Below are 26,088 nucleotides of genomic sequence, written 5' to 3' on the forward strand. Positions count from 1 at the left end.
CCAGTCTCCGTAACGCCATGTAAATGCCCGATATCGCCGTTGCCATTGCTTGGCTAACTATGCAAGACTTCTCGCTTGTTGTATTGCCTAGAACCTCTCCTTCATGCGTCCTGCGACTGTTCGTAGGTTGCCATACACCTTGCTTGGTTGTTGACCAAGGATCAAGCTGACGATGGCTTCGCGCGCGATGTGGATGTTCTTGAATCCGCCGAGGATGTGGATCTTCTGGTCTGCTAGGACGACTGGGAATTGTAAGTAATTTGAACAGCTGGGTTGTGATGATCACGCCGCTGGACGTACCTCGTGTTCTGCTGGCATTCTCGATTGCGAACTTCGTCTTGCCGTCCTTGCCTGCAATTCGTCCGATTGCACGGCCGAGATGCTCACCCTGTAGGGTCTTGACATCCTTGATCTCGAAGGTTTCAATGTAAAGATCGTCCAATCGAAGCAGCTATGAATTCGTCAGTCCTGCACTCCCAGGTCATCATGTCCAGCCATGCCAAGCACAACTTGAGTGATTGTGCAAAGCATGTGTAGGGCTGCGCGCGTCCACTCACCGCAATAGCGTCGTCCGTGTCAAAGCCCAGGGTGAATGCCTTTACAAAGTCCTCTCCCTTCTGGAGCGCACCCGTATCGGTTGTAGCGTTTGAAGTGCGCAGCTCGACAGCCTTTGCCTTTGTGTTCATCCTGACCTGCAGTTTGAGGTGCTCAACAAGCGGAGGGTAGATCTTGGGCCACGAGTTCTTGAGCGGTGTCATCCTGTGGGGTGGAATCGGCACCTTGCGCTGCTCTCGGCGGAAAGCGAGCGGTATCGACTTGGCTGCGGGGAACTTGGGCTTTCCGCTCTCGTCTGTCATGGGCATGTCGTCTGTGGGTGCTGGGGCGTCGTGCGCAGCCTCAACCGGGTCAAGGCTCATGGAGATGAGGTCGCCGTCGCTTTCGGTCGGGAGGGGAACAGAGGAAGCCTCCATGGTGACATCGTCGGCGAAGTCTTCGGGCCTGCGCTGGAGGGCTGTAGGTGCTGGCATATTGGCTATGGTATGCGATGGGTACGCGGGCGTAGATGTTGAGATTCGAGCCTAAGCGGTGTGCGCGGAGAGACTTGGGACGAATGGAGGCCGGTCGGGTCGGTGTGCGATTATTTTCCTCCTCTTCTTGCGGTCGTCGTAAATAAAGCGTGAGGCGTGAGGAGGGTCGAATTGGCTATCGATTCGCAACAATGTGGGGCTTCTCGAGAAATTTGGAGAGGCGAAAGACGGTGGTAGACCCGAAGCGTACTAGCGCCTGTCACTCGACCTTCTTTTTGCATGTGCATGGGTAATGACGTGAATCTTGCCTGTATTCCAACCAGCCGCCTGCGTTTCCTACACCGCAAACCTCAGACCTTCTCCCCCGCAGACACGTTCGCACATCCCCTCGCTTGCGAACGTCGACCATGTACCCGCCGCGGTTATCATGAACAAGAATGTAGGAACGCTCGGCTTCCTGTGGCGCGCCGTCGCTGGCCAGCCGCTGACACACGGCGGTGTGCTTCCGCGGGAAGTACTGGGAATATGGGCACAGTCGCAGTCGGCATGGAGGGCAGGCATTCAGAAACGGACGATTGGGTCAGACTCCCGTGTCTTTGGCCTGTCGACAACTACGAGTTTGCCCTCGATTACGCGCTCACCGTATCCTGGACAGACTCCCACTTGCCTGCTCCGAGCGTCGTCACCCCGCACTGGTCGTTTTCAGCAAAGTGTGACTAGCACTGTCCTCTCGGCATGGAGCAGAAATGCATCGTCCAAGGCATCCAGGGCGTTGAGGAAGAGCAGAGGCAGCGACCGACGCAACAAAAGCTCGGTGACGAATGGCTCATCCAAGAACAAGCGCGAACCCACGGGTCAAACACCGCAAGCCCAGCTATCTCCCCAGCCGGACTCGCCTCCCAAAGCCTCAAAGACGCCTCCAAACCCAAAGCCCGAAGCAGCGAGTGCTGCAAAGCCCCTCCTCGACCGTCTGCCGCACCACCTCCCCCACATATACCGCCCGAGCAAAGCCGAACTACTCGAGGCAGCATCAGGCTTCTGGTCGCGGATAAAGATCCACTTCAAGTGGCTTACCATCCGAAGCACCCGTCCGTTCAATGCCGATGAGATATACGCATTGTTCTCATGGATCATCGCGGCGCACTTTGCATGGATCGTGTTGGGAACTACAACCTTTTTCATGTTGACCATCTTCTTGGTCAACACGGCCTTCTCACAGGAGACGATTGCCAAGTTCATCGGAAACTACTTGACAAAGTCTTCTGGCATTAAAGTTGTCTTCGAGACTGCTGTAGTACCCAAGTGGGGAGATGGTGTTATTTCTTTCCGCAACGTCTTCGTCTCGCGACGCCCAGGTCAAGGCAAGGGCAAGGTCAGCAAAGGTTCGCAAACGGAGATGGCTGCTGCCGCTGCTACCATAACCCACCAGGAGAAGGACGCTCAAGACGGAGTCGAAGAGAAGGTGGAACCGGAGGAAGATACCAACTACACCCAGTTCGATATCTCTATCGATACCGTCAACGTCACACTATCCTTCTCCAAATGGTTCAACGGAAAGGGCTTGCTGAAGGATGTCGAAATCAAGGGCATTCGTGGCGTGGTAGACCGGACATCCGTGAAGACAATCGAAGGTGTGGATCCCAGGTCATACAAGCACGAGCACAACCCGGGTGACTTCGAATTGGAATCCTTCAAGATGGAAGATCTCCTGGTAACTATCTACCAGCCCAACGACTTCCGCCCATTCTCTGTCAGCATCTTCTCCTGCGACCTCCCCCAGCTGCGAAAGCAATGGCTGTTCTACGACTTCCTCTCTGCCAACATGATGTCCGGATCTTTTGACAACTCACTCTTTACGATACATCCTCGACAGACACACAACTACACTGGCACGCAGTTGAGCAGCGGCCGGGATAGTGAAGACGGCAAAGCCTGGAAGAAGCACAGCCGCATTCGCATCGACGGCCTTAACATCGACCATCTCAACAGAGGCTTCGAGGGCCCCTTCTCATGGATCCACGAAGGCAATGTAGACATCGTAGCAGATGTCATGTTCCCTAGCGACGACGACGATAGCATTGCAAAGGTCATGTCCGACATGTACGACCGCGTTGAAGCGACCGTTATCCAGCAACGCAAACATCATTTCTCCGATCACGCTGTACACGGCTTCGATGAGCACCACGAAGACAAGTCACATTCTCAGGAGGAGACAGAGGAAGACAAGCGTTACATGATCATGGACATGCGTGTGCATCTCAATGACGTGCGCGCTGCGGTCCCAATCTTCACCCGAGATATTTCTTATGTGAACAACGCGCTCGTACGACCTATCGTGGCTTACATGAACTCGAGCCGCACCTTCATTCCAGTGAATTGCAGGGTTGTAAAGAGGGTTAGTGAGTTCGATGGCAGCTGGACCCTCTATGATAGCGGGTTAATGGAGGAGGTGTCAAAGGAGGTAAGTCTTATATCCGCTTTCTGACCGCCTTTACGAAAGTGAGTACTAATACATGTTTAGATGTACGATGCATTTGCCCGCGACGTCCTCGAAGATCGAACCACACGTAAACGACGCATAAAGAAAGTGGGCATTTGGACGCTGCAACTCGCAGCCCAAGCCCTCTTCCTTGGTCTCGCCGGCAACATTGCATAAAGATACCCTGATGGATTGGATGAAACACACGAATCTCTTCTTTCTGTAATATACATGGCAAAGCACGGCGTTTGGCGCATAAACATACACGATTGATGTGGTTGGATTGGGTGGATGAATGAATGAATGAAACGGAATGTTCAACAAACTTGTGTGTTACTGTAGCGGTTGCCTATGATGAAATGATAGACGTTTTGTTCCTACTTCGTGCATGACAATCGGTCCGAGTTCGTTGTCCAAAACTTTCTACTCGGCGGATTACACAGACGCTGGAGATCAGTGGGACGGCCCTCTTTGCGGGGGGTTTAGTGGAGCTGTCGCTGGACGTCGCGTCTTGCCCTCACATCTGTTCGTTATCAGAAGCCATGCAATACATGCTCTAAACGGCTAACGGGAAGGCTGCCGGGCGTTCAACAGTGTTAAAGAGGTCAGACATCTGTCGCATCGCCTTCCTGACGCGGCATACTGCTCACCGAAATCACCGGAGCATATATTGACTTACATCGCTGGGTACCACATCCGGAGGTCTCAGCTGCTCATACTGATTCAGGGTCTAAGAATCCACAGCAATGTCGCTTTGAACTAGCTCTGGGACGACATTGCATACTAGGCCCGCGACGCAAACGTCGGACGAACGTGGACGCACCACACCACACGACTGACGCAATGCCAGGTGCCTGGAGCCAGGTCAATGGAATCTATCTCGACAAAGAACAAGACAGTCTCCACCAAAAAGCAATATCGCTTCACGCATTGTCGAACTTAAGAAGACGACCCTCCGACCCTCCGCGCGCTCCTCCAGCCAAGGAACTCGGGGCATGACACCAATTCGCGGGCGCTGTCAAGCTCACCGTGCCAGCCAACAAGCTTTCACGAAGCCTCCCCATGCTCTGGCTACCGTTCACCGTCTACGCCATCTTATTGGCGCAAAATCCTACAATGCCGTAGATCCGTTGCTAATGGCTCGAACAGTTTAGCCGATCCGCGGACATAACGCCTAGTAAGGCGTGGAGATAGGGTCAATACGCTGCATACGGTTCTAACACCGCCTGCCGTCTTTGCAGCCCTCGTTTGTAAAGTTTAGGCGTGCAGCCCTTTTATGTGCGGAGGGTCGTAGATTCTGTTCTCCGTGATTGCGACGACGTAAGCCTGTCTTCGTTGCTGTTCGCATCTACAACAAGCGTCACTTCTTTCCTTCCCTTAAAAGTTACTTCCCATATTTGCTAAGAACGTTCCGTGCTTCTGGTTCGAACGGCCGATCTACAAACTGTTCGATTTGTATTCGGGTCTTGCGGTTGTTCCCGTTTAACTGTCTCAGTTTCGATACGTCCGCTCGGTAAGACTTGCTTCTCTTTGTGGCCGCCATTGTACGATCATCCAGCACAAGCTTGCCCTATTAGCATGTGCGATATGGTAGTGGCGAGGATATGTTTTTGGTGCGCATACATGCTGACCAAAGTCCTTCCAGTTCACTTCACTTTCGACTTCCATAATGGCGACGCCAGCCTCATTACCAAACCCCGCGCGGGATGCGCAAGATTTGCCAGACGGACCTACCAAGGATGCATACGAACAAGGCCACGATGCAGACAGAAAAGTGCCGGATGAATCATTCTCCAGAGACCCAGAGAAGGGCATCGATAGCCATGCCCAGTCAACACACACAGACGAGCGAACACTATCCGGCGACGCACCACCAGAACAAGAACGAAACCCTAACATAGTCGACTGGGATGGACCAAACGACCCTGCGAACCCCCAGAATTGGCCTGCTAAAAAGAAATGGGGTATCATCTCAGCACTCGGTGCCTGTACTCTCATCACCCCACTCGCATCCTCCTTCTTCGCACCCGGCGTACCCCAAGTGCTCCGCGCCTTCAACGAAACCTCCAACATAATGGCCTCGTTTGTCGTGTCAGTTTATATCTTGGGATTCGCCATCGGACCTCTGATAATCGCACCCATGTCCGAATTATACGGACGCATGCATTTGTACAACATCTGCAATGCGCTCTTCGTAGTCTTCAACATCTGCTGCGCAGTATCGAACTCAATGGGCATGCTAGTAGCCTTCCGTTTCCTCGCTGGCTGTGCCGGAGCCGCACCCCTGACTATCGGTGGCGGCACAATCGCAGACATGTTCCCCCCACACCAAAGAGCAGGTGCCATGGCCATCTGGGCTGTGGGTCCACTCCTCGGTCCCGTCATCGGTCCCGTATGCGGAGGTTTCCTCGTCGAACATCAATCCTGGCGCTGGGTATTCTGGATCCTAGCCATCTTTGGTGGACTCTTCGGCGTCATGCTCTTTTCGTTGGTCGCGAAACCTTTCACCCTACTATTCTCTCCCGCAAAACGAAGGCCCTACGGAAAGAAACTGGAAACGAAAACCTACGTTCAAAACTCGCTCAGGATCTGCCGCCAAAGGAGATCTTCATCCGTGCTATTGTTCGCCCGATGAAGATGCTCTTCCTATCGCCCATCGTGGGCCTCATGTCCCTCTACGTCGCTGTAAACTACGGTATCTTATACCTCTTCTTCACGACCGTAACATTTGTCTTTGAAGGTCAATACCACTTCTCTTCCGGCGCGGTTGGACTATCCTACATCGGTGTCGGCGTAGGCATGTTCGTCGGTATGGTAGCCCTTGGTATCCTATCTGACAAGATAATCGTCAAGCAACAAGCCAAGGGCAACGTCAAGCCTGAACATCGCCTCCCTCTCATCCTCACTATGCCCGGCGCCATCGGTCTACCCGTTGGTGTCTTTGTGTACGGATGGACGACGTATTATAAAGTACATTGGATCGTCCCCATCATCTTCACGGCTTTCATCGGTCTGGGGAACCTGACGGCTATGATGACTATCCAAACCTATCTCGTTGATGCATTCACCATTCACGCCGCGTCTGCTATTGCCGCGAACACCGTTCTCCGCTCCATCTTCGGTGCCTTTTTACCACTGGCTGGATTGAACATGTATGATGCTTTGGGTTTGGGTTGGGGCAACTCGTTGCTTGGTTTCATATCTGTGGCTTTTATCCCTGTGCCGATTTTCTTTAGATATTATGGTGAGCGGATTAGGACGAATCCGAAACTGCAAGTGCAGTTGTGAGGTAGTGTGTCTGCTCAGGGTGGATCTTTCTTGTTGCAGGTATATAGAACGAGCATTGCATGGAGTTACTTTACAATATAGAGTCACATCTGGGTATATGCCCTTATCCAAAGCACATGACAAGAACTTCCTATGCTTCTTCCACTGGCTCTTGCACTGCTCCGTGCTTGATGAGAATTCTAACAACTCCTTCGTGGCCTTTCTCTATCGCTATCTTCATCGCGTCTCCATGATCCGCGCCAGCTTGAAGAAGTTCTTCCATAATCTGCTCGTAGCCCCGTAATGCAGCTCGATCTAGAGCAGTACCTCTTTCGCCTTTGAAGTTAAGCATATGGTTGTTCATGCCCCCCTGGAGCAGCTTCGATACAATACTGATGCGGCCTTGGCTCGCGGCCGCGATGAGTACTGTACCCCAGTGACCTCCCTCATATCCTACATCGGCGCTATTTGCGATCAGCATATTCACTATCGTTTCATGTCCTTCGTAGGCAGCAGCTTGTAAAGCTGTACCGAATCTACCCCCAGTGCAGTTTACATCAGCACCATTGGTGAGCAGTATATCTACTATCGTTTCGTGTCCTTTGAAAGCAGCAGCTTGTAAAGCTGCACCAAAATTACCCCCATTACAGTTTACATCAGCGCCATTAGCGATGAGGATCTTTACAACCTCTTTATTTCCGTAGTATGCTGCAGCTTGGAGGGCAGTATGATGATGTCCACCTACTTTAAAGACGTCTTGACCTGACGTCGATTTGCAAAGTAAAGATACAGTTTGGAGTAGATTCAAGAGAGCTGACCAGTACAAAGCAGTCGAATCATACGATCTTTCATTCTGTGAGCGTTCTGTATGAAGCCTTAACCATGAATCTCGCACTCGACCGTTTTCAAGCACTCCTAGATGAAGGCACGAATTTGCAGGTGGCTCTTCACCCGACTCTGCCCATGCTTGGTGTTTTGCCCATTGATCGCAGGCGTATGGTAGCAGAGTGTAGACTCGAGCGAGGTTGATTGCGTTGTCTATCCTGGTGCTGTAATTCTCATTTATCTTGCGTTTGGGGGTTTCCTTCATCCATCCAGCTCTTCACATCGTGCTGTTTTGTGAAATGTGTGATATACGCGCAGCATTTCTGACTAAGGGATTGGTGTACTTCTATTTCCCTGAGCGCGTACCTTGATAATTGGCCGTGAGAATGCTTTAGGCGATTTGAGACTAGATATTCTTTGACTGAAAAGTGGGCGAGGCGAACAAATTGATCATAACACGCTCTATCGTACTTCCTTGGTAGAAGGTCATCCAAGGGACGATCGATGGGACGATCGATGGGCCGACCGTGTATGTTCTTTTTGTTAGGTTTCCGACGACAATGAGTGAGGATAGGACACCAAAGAGCCCGACAAGGGCGTCGTATCCACCTTCCTCGAAGATTGGCTCCTGAGTGTCATCGATTCGTATGCTGCATGCATCTGCCAACTCAGCAACAGAGAGTGGCCTCGTGCTAAATGTAATCCATTCTAAAGCTGCCCGAGCTTCGTCAAAATACGGGTCATCGATCGCGGCCAATATACGCGCATAGGTCTCGTCCAATGTCCTTGGCATCGCGTGTAATGCTTGTGAGATATACTTTGGTCGCAGTATCTTCAAAGTACGAATCTCATGGAGTTGTAGGGCGGCCCATCGAAACCTGAGACCCAAGTCAGTGCCTGAATATCGTCGAACGAATCAATGTAATAAGCAAGGGAACCCACATTCCATCAGACTTCTCGTGAAATATGTTTTCAATCTCCTTCTTCGTGGCGCTTGTCAGTTTTACCAGCTTCGTGTCCATAGCCAACGCGTTCTTCACATAAATATCAATATCCTCATTGACGCCTGCTTCGTTGATTGGAAATTGATTTTGACACCAAGACGTCACTAGATCTTCGATATCTGCTTCCTTACGGCTAGTCATGAGAAGCCTGGTTTTCGGAACTGCTTGAGTGATGCGTTTGAAGCCTTCTAGGATCTGCTTTCGATTCTCTTCCGAGCATTCGTCTATGGCGTCGACCAGGAGATAGGAGGTCTTGGATTCCTCAAGCAGAGCCACAAGTATGGGCTCGAGGACTTCGAAGGAAGGGCTTTGAGACGGAGCCCGGCAGTAAGCGGCGCGGAGAAGTGGATGGACACTGCGTTCCTGACTCAATTGGGTCACCATAAAGAGCAGCATATTCGTATAACTCTGCTTCCGTGTATCCGAGAAGGAGAAGTAGAAATATGCAAATGCAACATCGTGTTGACCAGAGGCAAGGCTTGATATCTGTTCGATAACTGTGGAGCACAATATTGTTTTGCAACATCCGGCTTTGCCATGTAGCCAGAGGAGTGGATATACACCAGATACCCAATCTTGATACTTCTGACTTTTGAATAGCCATTCTCCAGTTCCAGCTTCGTACGTTTCCCGTGCTTGAGTGTGATTAGTTGATGGATTTGGAGCAGAAAGCCATGTAAGGATCTTAGCGAGCTCTTTGGACTGCTCTGTAGAGAGCAAGACTTGCACGCTACTGCAGTAGCTGATACTTGGGTCTGCGTGTCCAGTGTAGTAGCTTCCATTCGTTTGACCAGTGCCTCGGTAGTATCAACGGTAATCTGAATTTGATCCGCTTTGCGTTGAATGGAATGACTGTTGTCCAGATGAATGATCTGGATTGCAAGGTTCAATTGCCGTATCAACCCATGCGCGATTTCCTTGAGCTTTTCCAGTGTACTTTTCCGAAGAGGGTATGTCAACCGGAGACCACCCGCTTGAGCTTTCTGCCGTAGCCCAGCTGGCGCTTCTTTGTGCAGCTTTTTCAACTTCTTCTCCAACTGCTCAAGCCCGTCTTGACACGTCTCGAGACATTCTTGTGCACGAGTCGCCAAAGCTTTCGTGGAACTGCCTGTAATTCGTCATGTAGTAATGCAAAGGTCTTGCCGAGATCTTCGATTCCAGTGTAGGTCTCTCGAATGTCGTCCTCGTATCCTTTCCATTCGCGGTAATATTTGAGAATACCCTCGCACACTTGGATGCCTAGCGAAACAACGCCCACGGCAGTGCCAGGGTCCATCTTGTGTTCACTTACGGATAGAAGGAACGAAGTCCGAAACAAAGCGGCAGATTGTAGTTTGTTATAGAGAGCTATGATGTGCGGGGCAGGACCGAAGAAGTAGGCGCAAGGCAAAGGTCAACACACGCTGAACCAGCCGATCTCAGCCAGGCTGTAACCGCCCCGCTCAGCCTCCAAGCCTCTCATGCCAAGTACCAATAAGCAGCTCAAGGTATTCTCAACTTAACGCTGCGAGCGTGGGATGCCTACATACCCTGTGGTAGTACACACCATCAGGCTGAAGCCGTTCGTTCAGCAACGAGGCTTAGTTGGCAGCTATGTGAAGTGTTCCAGACCATGCGCCAATTCGATGAAGACAATGTGGTAACTCATGCTGGCGCAGTCAGGCCTTCTGTGCGGAGACGCTTGAGATCATAGTGGCAGGTTGTGGTGTTGGAAAGATCAACCCGCCCGTGCGTTGAGTTTCGAAACGCGCGCACCCTGAATTACGCCTCACGAACGCGGTCTGTGCATATCCCGCCTTAGGGGGCGCAGCGGACATGCGCTTCGCATATCAACTGGCGCACGAGGCTCGAACATCGCGACCAGGCTTTTGATGTTCCGCGCAAAAGAAATCATACGGAATGTTGCGCCCTATACCAGCGGTCGGCCTTGCGAGCGCACTCGTCCAAACCATCGACTTCAGCATCAACGCACTACGCAAGGACCACCCCATCTTCCAGCCTTGCTCACCTTCGACAACACCGCTCGTGGAGAATGCAGCTTTCCTACAGAATATCATACACAATCTCTACCGCTTGATCGACCTTATTGACAACTCGGAGCTCAAAGAGCTCTACGACGAAAAAACTGCGAAGAGCGCAAAAGCGGCCAAGAAACTTAGCGAGGCTGCGTTACAATTGCTGAAGCATGCCGAGGTGGTTAAGGAATTGACAGCTACGTTCATCGACGCATTTATCGCTGCACAAGAGAAAGGCAAGTTTGGTGACCCGCGATGGCCCACTGCGCGCGAAGCACTGTTGAATGGGGTGTGGAAAAAGGCCCACATTACAGGTGCGAAGAAGAGGTACCGAGCCCTTCGTCGCGACATTGAGACGAGTTTGCTGCTGGCTATGCGCCAGTATCTCGATCAATCAATTGAAACCGGCCTTGCTTTGTTCAGCGGCGACGAAGGGGTACACACAAAGCACTGGGAAAAGTGGCAGAATCAAACGCTTGACATGATTCACAGCAATGATTGGAAGAGTAACAAGAAGAAGGACGTAGAGGAGTTTTCCAAACAAGTCGATAGGTTGATTCAGGCGGAAAAGGAAGCATTTTTCCGCGCTACGACCTTCGAGAGGCTGTGGTTCAAGGAGATGGATGAGAGGATGAACAGTATCGCTGCACCAGTCGACGGAGGGTTCGAATGGGTATTTGGAGATGCCTCGAGACAGGTTGGCGGATTGCTGGAGTGGTTTACCAATACGAGAGGCGAAGAAATATATTGGCTCACTGGTGCGTCTCCATCTCTTGCGATCGCGTCCTTTGATCCCCGAACTTCATCTCACACTGACTCCAGGTAAACCGGGCTCGGGGAAGACGACCCTCATGAAACACCTCTTCCGCAACCCACGCTTATTCCCACATCTTGAGGCATGGTCAGGACAACAACCAGGCATCACATCTGGATTCTTTCTCTGGAACAATGGGACAGAACCACAGAAGAGTTCCGTCGGTCTATTGCGAGCCATTATTTACGAAACCCTACAAGACTTGATCTTTGGACCCTTGGAAGAAGATGGAATTATTGTGCAAAATCTGTTCTCGGATCGCTGGAACGCATTCCAATCCTACGCTGGCGGTCTTCATGAATTCACTTTTCTGGAGCTGAAGGCAGCATTTGAAGGCTTGGTCAGTGACGCGAACAAGAAGTTCCTCTTCATGGTCGACGGGTTGGATGAGACGGACGATTATCCGAAGGAATTGATGGACCTGGTGTTTAGTTCCGCCCGGAGAGATAACGTCAAGTTCCTGCTCTCGGCTCGAAGCTCACCAGCCTTCCAGTCAGCTTTTGAAAACAGGCCTAGGATGTTCCTGGATGAAAATACGAGAGAAGATATACACACTTACCTGACCACGACGTTCAACATAGAGCCAAAGTTGCAGTCGCTAAGGGGGAAGATGGACGGAGAAGAAGAGACGACTATTGTCAGGAATTTAGCGGAAAAGAGTTCAGGAGTGTTTCTTTGGGCAAAGATCGCGGCCACATTCCTCCTCGAAAGCCTAGAACCCGACGTAGATTTTCTCATCTTGAAAGATCGTGCGGATGCTCTTCCATACCTCCTCGACGATCTTCTTGCCCACATACTCAGCAAACTCGCCCAAGAAGACGTTGCGGTGCTCGGAAAACTGCACGCGCTCCTCTCACACCAAAACACATGTCCTGCCATCCTTCCTTTCTCCTTCGCCTTCACAGCCGAAACACCAGCCACACTAGCCGCAGATGTACGACCCCTGACAGCAGTCGAAATAGGCAAGAGGGTAGAAGACATGCAGGTTCTGACTCAACAGCGCTGTAAAGGGCTGCTAACCATTTTCGACACCACACCACCCGACCAACACGCCAGTTCCGAGAGCTTAAGGGTAAGCTATTCACATCGCGCGATCCGAGACTACTTCCTCGCATACCCCGGTCTACTCGAAACGAATATGACCAGCGCACCGGAAGAAAACGCTTGGAACCCCGCGCAACAATGGGCGAATGCTCATCTCTGGCTACTCAAAACCCTCTCCCCTCCTACCGCCAAACGCTCCAGCAGTGGTACCACCAACTCGAAAGCCACAACACTTCACGTCTGGACCCCATTATCCAGTGCCCTGGAAAGCAGCCTCGAGTTACACACGAATACAGGCAAGTTTCCACTAACCTACATCGACGCCGCCCTAACAACCGCCATCTTCCTCGCACTAAGAAATGAAACTGGTCACGACCTCCCCCAATACCCCTCCTCATCCGCATCAACAACTGCCTCCGCATCTACAAGCCCAACAACCCTCACCACAGCCCTCGACCTGACCGTCCTCCTCAATCTGACCGCCTACATAGCGCTGAAAGCCAAAACCACGGATCGCCGAGAAGTACGGCACGCGCTTGATTACAGCCGTGGAATGAGAAAACGCATGGGCGTAGGTGGAGAGGAAGTCTGGTTGTCTGGAAGGGAGAGGGAAAGGTTAAGGAAAGAGTTTGAGAAGGGGAGGCAGGATGGAGAAGCGCTGTTGGAGTACTATGCCAAGGCGGTCAGGTTTGGGGTTAGTAAGCCGGAAATCGAGGTACCGGAGTGGGTGTGAGGGACGTATGAGCGACCGATTGGATTGGATTGACGAGTTGGAGTGAGTAGTAGCAAGAGGATAAAAGTAAAAGTGTAGTGGAGGATTCCTTGCCATGGCATATGTTGATAGTTTGGAAAAAGAACGTTGATGCAAATGATGACATAATTTGATAATAATAATCAGAAATTAAGCTTCTCTCAGGTACGAAAATAGGACGGCGGGTATCTCGGGGTGGAGAGAGTGTCCGTGTATCTAATGCTTCCTCCCTCTCTCTCTTTCTTAGCTGCAAGCAAATACATGCAATTCTCCAACAACAACAAAGCTCGAAAGCTAAAAGTGAAATGCTAGAAAAGAAGAAGAAGAAGGAGAAGGAGAAAACCATGTACAAGGCGTGATGACAACAGGAACACTTCGACATGAAAGAAAAAGAAAAAAAGACGTCAGTCAAGTAAGCAGTAGCAGGTTAGCTCTTCGCTCCAGACTCTGTGCCTGTGCCCCCCTGCGACGATGACACAGGTTTATCCCCATGCTCCTGTCTCAATCTATCAACTTCCTCATCATCCGCCTTAGCCGGATGACCATCACCCCTCCACCCCTCATGATTATTACGTGGGCGATACTCCTTGGCATGGATTTTCATTGCATCAACCCTAGCCTCTGCTTCCCGTTGGACCTGATGCCTAAGATGTCTCGGCGACATTTCACCTTCATTCTCCAGACGATCCAATTCCTCCTCATCACTACTGCTCATACTGCTGCTCCTACTGATTTGCGTGTAGACAACAGCCTGGCCCTCCTTCTTCTTGCGTTCGCGCTGTTCGCTCTTCATGGCTTCCATCTTCTCGGCGTCGCCTTGACAGTCGAGAGTACGGATGTGTAGACCAGGGAGGTTTCGGGACATGAATTCCTTGAGCTGGGGGAGGAGTTTGGCGTTGGGGCGATAGGTGCCTGAGTCGTTGTCGATGACGAGTTCGTAGTAGGCCGGGTTTTAGGAGGACCTTCTCTGGGAGGACCGCCGTCGATGTCGCCAGGGGGGTGGGATTTGTTGTTTCCGCCTTCATCCGGCGGCTTGCGGTCTTTGTGCTTTAGTCTTCTGATGAAGAATTCGCCGGAGAAGGCGACGTATGCTGCTACGTCGCTGTGCATAGTGTGTTTACTCAGCATGTCGATGCCAAACTCTTTGCCGGTTTCTGTAAACCTGAAGAGCGCGTCGAGGGTTAAGACGTAGGTGAAGATCCTCCCGCCTTGGTCGTAGTGGACTAGTTCGAGGAATTTTGCGTAAATTCTTTGCAAGGTGCAGGCAGGACTTTGAACTCAGTGGCATGGTCAAAGTTGTATACGCGTGCGTGCTGATGATGTAGTGCTTTGGACAGGACGAAGCCTCGTACACCCTTAGCCGTGAACATGCTCTTAACAAAAGGCTTGAACTCGACGTAGCGGTGGTACATGGCTTCGGGAACTGGACCACGCATTTGCATTTGATTCGACTGGAAGTTGTACTTCTCAGGCTTCTGCTTGCCGTTCCTGCGCGAAACTGCGCCATCGTTGTTGGGCTCTTTCTGGCCCAACAGGCGTCCTAGAAGCGGCGAGTAGTGCCGTATCCAGAATTGTGGGCCAATTGTATATGCGCGTCCGCCGTTCTCGTCTTCTGTCCTGCCTAGCACTTCTACGCTGACGTTCAGCGTACCATTCATGTGGTGCGCCTTGCCAAAGCAAACAGCCATGGCACGCAGCGCATAGGCCCGCTTGCTCACCATGCGCTTCTTGATTGGATACATCTGGTCTTGTATACCAGCCCAGTTCTCGTTTATAGCAGGAACCGTGACGTGTACGTTGCCGAGACGATCGTCGTGGTCTGCAGGGTCTTCATCGTATATGCGGCATTTGAGGTTGAAGCCGGAAGAGGGCACATTGGCAACTACCCATTCGCAGTTCCATACGGGATCGGTGTTCTGTCGTATCGTAGGCGTTCGTAGCGTCAAGGGCGGGTCTTCTTTATGTCTCGTGGGTAAGCCGGTGAATAGCTGGGCGATGATGAAGGGATCGGCGCTGAGGGTGTTGATGTCGGCGAGTGGGAGATTGTTCGCGCGATGTAGAGTGAACTTGACGGTATAGCCGGGAGGTGCGCGCGGTATGGGTGTGTCGTCAAAACCCCCCTCGGGACCCTTCTTCTTACTACCGAGCGTATCCGTCTTCTGCGGCTTTGGGGGCGCGCTGTCGGCGCCATCTATGCCCCCCTCCTTCTCCGGCAGGTCCGGCGCATGTCCGTTCTGCGCGTCTTCAGGCCTCGAGTCCTTCTCCTCTGCCATGGTTGCGATGCGCAATGCGCGACAGTGACTCTGGGAAATGTGCAGACTGTGCAGGCTATGCTGGCTGTAACCGCGTCTCGGCGCAATGGATCTCGCGGCGCGCAGCAGAGGCAGCAGGTAATCGATGTCAAATGTATATTGTCGCAAAAACACCAAAGTCAGCGGGCGCAGGGCGTGACAGCATGTAAGCTGAATATGCAAGGCTGGAAAAAGAAGCGCCGAACGCGCAATCAACGGCGGGCGCAGCGCAGCATGAGTGTTGATCGCCAGTGGGAGGCTTGACCCTGCAGAAACAAGCCTTGCTAAGCATTAGCCTAAACGCTGACCACATTGACCAGCCACACCCAATCCAACCAATCCAATATCGAGGCCATGGCAACCGGCACGTCTATTCGCTCATGTTAGCCCCCGTCTCCACTCGTCTCCTGACTGGGAATGAGACTTGCATGTGACATCCGAGTCTGGACAAACGACAAGGAACGGGCTGACGTCACGACGGGTGGGACCGGCTCGACATGGAACGGCTATGAAGAAGATATGCAGGTATGCTCATGACATGTGCATCGTCAGGATATCATGTGGTACACTCTGTATTAGATCTACATTTTCTAAGAGAGAAGAGTCGTCATGTCTCCGCCAGCACATATGCCAGCACATTAGGCCAAAAAGCAACATGCTGTGTCTATCAATTCATCCCCCATCTATAACAATGTATATGTGACGGTATATCGGTATTGCCATGCAAAACACAAGAACGCCGCGCTCGCCTGAGCATGCTAGTGCTAACAAGCCGCCGAAAAGGGTATCATACAAACCTTGGATCAAGGCATCCAAGAAATCGTCCAGTCAAATAAACTTCTGAGGTGTCACAGTCTTGGACCACTCTACGCAGCAGCCATGGTGATCTGCTTGCCCTTCATCGACTTCCACTCGACGAATACCGCACCGATTATCGACATGGTGCCGCAAGCGACCGACACGTAGAATGTCTGAGTAAGAGTCTGATTGTATGCCGCTAGCACACCAGACAGGTACTCGGGATCGATAGCGTTTTTGAGTTCGGTTGCGCCGGTACGGAGAACAATGCTTGCATCGAGATCAGGTACGATGCTGGCAAGGTTCTTGATAAGCTGGTTGGTGAAGACGTTTTGGCCGACCGAGATGAACAGAGCACCGCCGAGTGTCTGGGTGAACATCATGATCGCAGTACCAATGGGGATGTCATCGGCCGGCAAGACCGTCTGAACAGCGACAAGAGTCTGCTGCATACCGAAACCGACACCAGCACCGAAGATGAACTGGTATCCGATCCACTTGGGGGAGCCACTGTCGACTTCCAGTGTGGACAAGAGACCGGCACCGATTGCCATCAGAACAGAGGAGGTGAGCATGAACGGAGTGTAGTAGCCCAGAGCTGTGACGAGACCACCTGCAAGCATCGAGATGATGACGAGTCCTAGAATGGCAGGCAGGTTCATGATACCAGACTTGGTTGCTGAAGCGCCCTTGATTGCCTGGAACCAGATGGGAAGGTAGTAAACGATGAGGAAGAATGCCGCGCCCAACATGGCACCGAACCACGCACTGCCCCAGACGTTGCGGTTAAGGAAAACGCGAGGAGGAACGGTAGCATCCTCCTGCTTCCACCATTGAATAGTGATGAATCCGGCAACAAGGACAACGAAGATGACTAGGAGTGCGATGATGCGTCCGCTGTTCCACGCATACTTGCTACCACCCCACTGAAGGGCAAGTAACAAGCAGATGATAGCCGGCAAGAAACACGCGGTACCTGGAAGATCAAACTTCTGAATCTGCTGTTTCCATGTAGCCTCGATCTTCTTGCCACGACGCTTGACATTGAGGAAGGGGATGATGAAGGCAGCGGTAAGGGCACCGAATGGAAGGTTGATGTAGACTGAATATCGGAAGTCAGCGGAAAGACCTACAAAGCTTAATTTAACAACACTTACAGCACCAACGCCAAGTCAGATGGTCTGTGAAGGCTCCACCCATACTAAGTAATCATTAGTGTTGATCTTAGATCCCGAGGTCTTCTCCACAACTTACAGTGGACCAGCAACAGACGCAATACCATACATGCCTCCAATAAGACCCATGTAAGTAGGACGACTGCGCAGCGGTACGGTAACGGAGATGATCAGAATGGCACCAGAAAAGATACCAGCTGCTCCTACACCAGCGACTGCGCGACCAATAATGAGGGCTGTCGAGTTTGGCGCAACACCGCAGATGAGGGAGCCGAGTTCGAAGATGAAGAGTGCGATGAGGTATACCCATTTGATCGAGTAGTACGTATAGAACTTTCCGTAGATGAGTTGCGTCGCGCATGTAGTCAGTAGGTATGATGACCCATACCATCCAACATCATTGAGCGCCTTGAACTGATCTGTAATGCGAGGAATAGCTGTTGCGATAATCGTGTTATCCTAGAGACGTGTCAGCATATATTCGCGGGTAATCTTCACAGTCTGGTTTGACAGGTGTAACCGTTGTCGATCAACGGCGTACCAAGGCTGTGGAACTGGGGGTTACAGAAAAGTGCAGCTTACCAGTGCCATGCAGAATACACTCAGACAAAGCGCCAAAGTGATCGCAGCGAGCTTCCATTTCGTCGGGTACTCAAAGGTGTCCTCATCATCTAATGTTGGTTCTGTTACCGAGTTGGGTCGCGACGACTTTTCGCCAGTGACGGGCCGAGAAGCATCTACAGCTACACCAGCAGCAGGAGCAACAGTCTCAACGGCGCCCTTCTTCTCGTCGGTAACGTTGAGCTGGACACTAGGCGCAGCGGTTTTCTCCGAGTCCGCCATGCTGGAGGGGCGGAGTTCGTTGTTTGTGTCGCTCATTGGGAAAGCGCAGAGAGGCCGTGTAATATATTCGCGATAATGTAAGATAGTTCGCGATACAGGTCGTCGAAGCGCCAAGGAAGGAATAACTAGGGCGAATGTGAAGAAAGAGCAAGAAGCGGAAGAGACCCTTGGATAATTAAGTAGGCAAGCACCTCCTAAGGGCGGAAATCACAGCTTCTATATATTCCCTGGCTCTTTGCGGCGCGGGCAGAAAAGGAGGTAAGTAACGAAAGCGGAGTTAGGGCTGAAGGAATCGAGTGTAACCGACATTTCCCTTGCTTGACGGAGACATAGCAATCTTTCGTCCCCGTCACGGCGAAGGCGCCACTAGAATTAGCTCCCGATTTTCACGCTCGCTCACCCATGCGCGCAACAAGCTTACAGTATTACCGGGGTCTTGGGGTTCCATTCTCTTCGCAAACGTCGTATCTAGTATCTGACTATGCCGAAATCATCCTGTCTCTGCCTTCATCGCAGCATGGCATCAAGCTTCGTCCGTGTAAACTACCTTCCTACAGTCATCTGTCTTCTCACTGGCTGCCTGAACCCCCACCATCACGCTTCGAAATGCCCAGTTCTCCAAACTGGTGACCCGATGACTTTGCGACTTGCACCTGTCATCACATCGCAGGGGGGGTTCGGTAACCGAGGACCTGGAGCCAAGTCTAGAAACGTGTTTGCGGACAAGAAGCTTCGCGCCGATGCAGACGATCTTGCGGCTTAGCTAGTGTCCGTTTGCATCAAGCATTTTGGACAAGGGACGGTTTCCGCGCGCACCGTCATTTTTCTGAGACGGTTTATCATCATAATGTTCTCACTTTGAGCAGTTTTCTCATGTGTGCTACCGTCACGGTGCAGCGTATTATCCTTCGTCTTTATGCGCTTATGCAGCCATCTCAAGCCCATTTGACGCAAGCTAGAAAACAGTTTGTCTGCGCGCCTATGAGCACTCTTGAATTTCGTCCGTAGACCTTCATTACCACACATGCAAGATTGAATGTTGCTGCCTGAAATGCACCCTTGCTGGTCAAATTTCTCCGTTGTGGATCACCCATCTACACAATATCGTTCTAGCCTCTTCGACCGGGCAAGCCGCCAAGCTCGTTTCGACTCGCACTTGCAAAAACTTGGCGTCGAAGATCGGAGGTTCGGAGAGGAATTGCGCTCCGCTCTCCAGTGGCTGCGAGAACGCGACGGGAGGAGATGACGCATCACCACTGCGGGTGTAGCTATGTGTCATAGTGGCTGCTTTGGTAGACCGGTAGCATGACAACATGATGCAGAGTATCGTCACCTTGTGTAGTTCACGTTACGGCGTTCCTTTTGCTGGACCAAATCTAGCCAGTGTGGGCTTGGCGAGTGGGTTTGCTTCGGAGAGATTCTATCAGCACTGAACGATCTATGGTATTTACTGTCCGAGATCGTTGGAATCTTCTTCCTGAAACTGACTACCTTGAGTAGGGGTGTCACACTATACCACCATGATGGTCCACCAGCCTTGTTGTCCATTTCCTTCAGCCGCATGTTACCATGTACAACATCTGCATGCACCCTGCACGAGGATATGCGCTTGATCGCTTGACAGATAGGTCACAGTCACACTATGCATGTCATGCTGCAGATCGTGTCGGACGGAACAAGAGAAGCAGAAAGCGGGAAGAAACGGACCGATTGGCGTGTTGAATTCGCCATGTAATTTTCTAGTTTAACATATGTTGGATGCCTGATGTGATTTAGGCTTGCTTCGCGGCGAAAACAGGTATTGTGAATCCTTCAAGCACCACTGCTCATGTTTTCGTCCGTTGAGCGTTCGATCACACATTCTGCTGGATCCAGTACCAAAGCCTCTCGACATATTCCTTATCCAGCGGCCTGATATCCCTCAGCGCTGGTACACACTTGCTCGTTTCCGTCGTTGAGAACCGCGGTCTCGAAGTGTTGTCCTCAAATCCACCGCCGTACGACTCTTTCCATAGCCCCAGCAGCTTCAGCGCAGAATGATCCGAACCGTCAGCCTGTTCTAATCGCTCTACCCATTCTTTGGGTGTAACAATTTCAAACCCTTCCTTCTTCTGCAGCCACTGCAACATCTGGTTCCAGGTGGGTTCTTGATGTGGGTTCAGCACATGGAACACTGGCATGTCATCCTTGCCCCCGATTGGACCAGTGGCCTCAAGGAACGCCTTTGCAGCAACGTCGACCGGCAGCCAGTCCAAAGGTTCACTTCCAAGGTCGGGTAAACATTTGATGAGCTTCGCAGTACTCAACATCATAGGCCAGGCCTCCTTCGTGTTCCATATCCCTGACGTCGAATCGCCAGCAAGTTGTCCGACACGGACGACTGCAATACCTCCGCGAAGACTCGTCCGGTTATGCGCTTCGAGGCAGATATGCTCTGCAACCCACTTCGAACGCGAATAACCCAAAGGAGATGCTGAAGAGGGCTCAGATGACACTTGCTCCGGTAGCTCACCCGAAGCGTCGAGCGAGCCATTCATGATGGCTGCAGTGGAAGAGCAGTACGTAAAGCGCGGAGGTTGTGGTCGCGGCGACTTAAGAGCAAGATCAAGCAGGTTTCTCACACCAGCTATGTTGTCTTTCTCAAAACTGCGCAACTTGAGACGGAAATTGACAGTCCACGCAACGTGGATAATCGACGTCGCCTTCTCCGCAAGGTACTCGTACACTTCGTCACTAAGTCCCAGACGCTCTTCGTCTAGCCGAGACGGTATAACTTTGACCTTAGCATCGGAGGATTTCGATGATAACAGGCTGACCAGTCCACGCTGCTCCAATGCTTTGCTAACTCGTTCCCTTGCTGCATGCTCATCGGCCCCTCGGACGAGGCAGTAAATAGCCTCGACGTTGGACGTCTTTTGCAGAAGATTGAGAATGTGCGCCCCCAGCGCACCAGTGGCTCCTGTGAGTACTACCACTGCGCCGCCATCCTTGCTTCCCAACGACTCGTTATTAGTGGTATGCCGTGATGACGTCTTGAACGAGCCGTATTGGTTGACCAAGTCCAGCATCAATTTTTCTTCATCTTCACCACCAGAATCGCTCTGTCCATGCCTCTTCCGCAAGACATAGTCTGCCAGTCGTCGTATAGTACCACAGTCTTCCACGACGCTCATCGGAAGCTGCCCTTCGAAATTGGGAATTAAGCGTCTCAAACGCGTTCTCAGTTGCATGCATGCAATCGAATCAACACCATATGAGAACAGGTCCATATCTTCGTTTAGTTCTGCCGTCTGTCCGGTCATGCTTTGGATGAGACCAATCAGATGCCCAGACAAATCTTTGTCACCTACTTCAGGTGATGAGTCGGAATCTGGAGAGCCATATGCGCTGTTGATGACGTCTTCAAATCGAGATTCCGCTGCTCTTCGGATGATGGTCCCTTTGCTGCTCTTTTCTATTGGTTGGTCTTGATGAGGCAGTGGGATCAACATGTCAGTGGGAATCCTAGCGTGATCTTGGCTTTCACTATTCAACTTTTCAACTTGTGCCTTGACGACATTGAGGAGCTCCTGGTCCGACATTTTGCTAGATTGTTTTGATCGCAGGAGGAGAGCACCTGGGAAGGGTCGGTTGTTGCCAAATATCAACACATCATCGAGGTGAGGAGACGTGGCGATGGCATCCTCTAATGGCGCTGGGTCAAACTTCTTTCCTGTTATTAGTGTGAGTTGAGAGTCTGCTCGTGAGTGGTACAACCATGCGTCTTTGATCGTTGGATGTGCCTCAAACAAGTCGGCAGTCGCGAACGATCCATCGGGTCGGTTTTGTTTTGCCTGTTCCCGAGTCAGTTACAGGACCCATCTTATGATGTCGTAAAAGGTACCATATGCGGCCATCCTGGCTTGATAACCAACTCCGCTAAATCTCCTTCGCGCTTCTCAAACTCTACAAGTTTTGGTGGGTTGGAGTTTCGCAAATACTGCCAGTCCTTGTCGGCGACAAAGTTGCGAGAGGACGATAGAATGAAGCCACACTCCGCACTCCCAAATCTTGAGATGAGATTGACTCCGTTCTTCACTAATCGATCGCCAACTTCTGCTGGCAAAGCAGCACCTCCAACGCCGACCATCTCCATGCCTTGGAGCAGCTGAAGGCCTTTCTTGTCGGTCTCCATCATCTGGAGTACATACGGTACCGACGAGAAGTATTTGACCTTGGGTAGCCCTTCTGTCGCCGCATATGACTTGGCCACATCCAGACAGCTGCAAATGTTGCGTGCTGTTATTGGTACATCTTTGCCTGGGAAGAGCCAAATCATAGCATCGCTTGTCCAGCATCGGAACAGGTCTGCAATGCCACCATGATAGAGTGGGGTTGTGGTAAACGATGCTATTACGGGGATTTTGGGGAGATGCGGAAGCACGCCGATAGCCGCGCGATGGGACTGTGGTATAGGCTTCGGTAGACCTGAAGAGGTTCCAGATGTGTGATGTAGATAAGCGATTGATCTTTCATCTACGTGAAGAGGCTCAATGCTACTCTCTGGTGGAGTCTGGATCACCTCGAAGACGTCTTCTGTATCGCTCAGGGGTAACAGCCGTACTTTTAGCCCGGACGTTCCTTGCTCTTTTGCCAGCTTCTCCGTTTGTTGCGCTCTTTCTGTATGAGCAGCATCATAGAAGAAATCGGCAACCTTGCATGATGTGCAGAGATGCAGTATGGCAGCTGGTTGACATTGTGGTGCTATCAGAAGGACAGAATACCCTAGTCTGATTAAACCTAACCAGACGAAGAGGAATTCTGGAGAGCTGTGGCACAGCAAAGCGACCGTCCCTGCCTTGCCAGAGGTGCCAAGGGACTTCGCAAGACGTGAGGCGAAAACACTGGTGCCTCGGTCAACGTCTGCAAATGTAAGAACCCGATAATCCCAATTTTGCTGGTCTGGCCGCGGGATGGGAAACCCAACGGCTGGGAGTAGCGAATGATGCTGGAACTGCTGGCTGAGGAAGTCGCTAATGTTTCTGTATGGCTTCGGATTGGTATTCAGAGCGGCAGCTTGGCCGAGCGTGCAAACGAAGTAGTTGTTCTGCATCTTGGGACGCATACCAGAGAGGCCAATGTAAACTGAATTTGCTGGTCCAATCGTCTGTGAGACTGGGTTGTTGATCCGTCAGCTTCAATGGCATGGAAATCTACAATTACAGCGGCAATGCAAGCCCCATTAGTCGTGACATCATCGTGGCTGCAAAGGCAGTAGCGACCCTGCAGCTGCCCCTTAGGCAAACTATTGCATGGACAGCGCATGTCGAATGGTAGTTTGTCGAGAAAGATAAAGCTGCATACGGACATCTCATGATAGTAGTAAGCTTTGGACGCCTCGCAAGCTCTGGAGGGATAAGTCAATCGCTGCGCGCACGAACCATGCGTTCGACAAGGTCATGCCCACCCAACGCAGGCTTCTGACGCGAGCCACCATTCGGTCGCGTCTGGTTACCTGTGTTCGATATCACGAGTATTTTGCGATTGTACATGGCGTCACGAAGCGGCTAAAGAGGCTCGAGTATGTCTCAGCGTGGTGCAAACTCGGTCAACGGGTTAGAGAGCGTCGTACACCCGCGTAATCGGCTTACGACAGATTGTTACCATGTACTGGCTACGCCACAGTCACTATTGCATTTCTGGGGTAGAGAATGCGGGCAATGTCGACGCGTCGACGCCATCCAGTAGTGCCTATCAACGTATCGCCATAGTTGATTTGCAGGATGGTATGGCAAGCGTACACTTGCGACGACGCCCAAGCAACGTATCGAGCTTTGTATGTGGAAGTCGACATCACATCTTGCTTGCTCAGGTGACAACAGGGCATCAGCGCTTCTCCGCTCTTCCTCTCCGCACAACGGGCTTATATCCGATGCGGCACAACAAGGTGTTGTTTTGGGACGGATAGTGGAGAAAGCTTGCAGCTAACAGCGTGGCGGTGTGTGGCAATGCGAATAGCTTCACAAGGAACGGCGTGCGTCTTTTAATGTAGATTTGTCAAGGAAAGTGATTGGTGGTGCCCACTGCAGCCCGCATGCATTGGGCCGGTGGATGCGTCGTTCGTCTGTGCGGCCCGAGGATGTAAATGCGGGCCACCTAGCAAGGCAATAAGCTAGGCAGACAAAGCCGGAAGTCATGGATGCGGCGTTCCTCCAGTGACAGCAGTGTTTGCTGTGGCTGCAATCCTGCTCCTACGTTTCTCTCAATTACCGCCGGGTCTTGTTGCGACATGAGATGAGATCTGAAACTGTGCGACGTCGAGGGTGTGGTGAATCATGCAAGGCTGCAATTGTTTTTTGGCCGGCTTATGGCCAACAGTGGAGCTCGGCCCGCACGACGATGCTTGACCGTGACTGAGAAGCCCCGTACGTGTCAGTAGATGGGGTTTGCGCAGAGAATGTGATGCACGGTTGACGGTGGCCTGGGACCATCTTCCTTTGCCTCGAGCCAAGCACGTCAACACAATTGGGCCGGGGCAGCTCCATGACGCAGCCAACCGGGTGCTGCATGGCATGGCATGGCATGGCATTGCAGATGCGCTTAGATGGTTGGAAACTGGAGCGCGAATCCGCTGGACGGAGTGTTGCTGCCGCAGGTGTATATCCGAAGCGTGGCAAGTTTTGCGTCTGGCGTCGTCTGAAACCACAACGCGGTCAAAGTGACGATGGCCGTTCACGATATCCAGCCCGACGTCAGCCCTCGGGACGTCGGCCTTGTCACGCTGGAGATACAAATTGAGCAATTTCCAAGCGAGCGGAATCGAATAAGTCGCCCAGGTACACTTTCGGTCGCGTCTGAGCGTATCTCCAATCCAATTGCCCTAGCTGCTAGAGGCAAGCACGGCCGGCTAGCGTTGTTTCTCTAGCCCGTGCGCTGGAGCATATATTCCTGCCCTCCCCAGCAACACCCGCCTCTTCTATCCGTTCCAACAGACAAGCATTAAATCACGCTGTAAGTCCCACATGCTCTGCGACGGAAGCACTTGAGGATATATTGCGCCCATTGCCCCTACAGTTGGCGACCCCAAGCCCCATCACTCGCCTTCTCCACCACGACTGCCGATCTCCCGCTAACTCTCGTCCTCGCAGGCATTGATATCCTCTGCCCCATCCACAACAATGCTCTACTCTTCCATCATCGTCGCCGCTTCGGCCCTTGCCGGCTTCGCCTCTGCGCAAAACGCCACCGGCTCCTACGACACCCCCATCCCATGCTGCACCGTCGATGCCGGCACCGTGCCTCAGGATGACAAGCAGACGTGGTGCAATGCCAACCAGAACACCTGCGTCGAGCTCTGCGGTGGCCAGGGATCCCTTGCCAGCAACGGCAACCAGTGCGACGCCGTAAGCACATCCATCTTGCACCGAATCACACTCACTAATATGTTTGCAGCAAACCCTCGACTTCTCTTGCAACTGCCGTAACGGTACCGACGTGAGCGACCAGATGGAAGCCTACCAACAGACAGTTCCCGGTCTCATGTGCCGCTACTGGTACGACCAGTGCATTGCCGCCACCGGCTCCGATGCTGCTGCCCAGTTCCAGTGCAACCAGGCCCGTGACAACGAGTGCGGCAACCTGACCACCCAGGACGCCACCGACTCCGGTAACGCTGCCTCTTCTTCCGGCAGTGACAGCAGCCCCTCGGCTACCAGCAGCGGCTCTTCCCCCGACAGCACCGGCGATGCTTCCGCCAGCGCTGCTTCTTCTACCCC

The 26,088-nt window shown here is 52.0% G+C and overlaps 2 protein-coding genes across 2 annotated transcripts; one reads left to right on the forward strand and one right to left on the reverse strand.

The window, feature by feature from the left end:
- Window positions 1–87: 87 nt before the first annotated feature.
- Window positions 88–1,028, reverse strand: ALTATR162_LOCUS10821 (uncharacterized protein; the record flags this gene model as incomplete). The annotated part of the gene is made up of 3 exons (XM_043318461.1): window positions 88–242; window positions 301–451; window positions 558–1,028. The coding sequence occupies 3 exons, from the start codon at window positions 1,026–1,028 to the stop codon at window positions 88–90; spliced, it is 777 nt and encodes a 258-aa protein (XP_043174396.1).
- A 427-nt stretch (window positions 1,029–1,455) lies between these two features.
- Window positions 1,456–25,797, forward strand: ALTATR162_LOCUS10822 (uncharacterized protein; the record flags this gene model as incomplete). Its single annotated transcript, XM_043318462.1, has 3 exons — window positions 1,456–3,427; window positions 25,708–25,716; window positions 25,766–25,797. 3 exons carry the CDS (start codon window positions 1,456–1,458, stop codon window positions 25,795–25,797), a joined length of 2,013 nt encoding a protein of 670 aa, XP_043174397.1.
- Window positions 25,798–26,088: the final 291 nt, after the last annotated feature.

Source organism: Alternaria atra (genome assembly GCF_907166805.1).
Source record: "Alternaria atra isolate CS162 genome assembly, contig: 34, whole genome shotgun sequence".
In the NCBI taxonomy this organism is placed as follows: domain Eukaryota; kingdom Fungi; phylum Ascomycota; class Dothideomycetes; order Pleosporales; family Pleosporaceae; genus Alternaria; species Alternaria atra.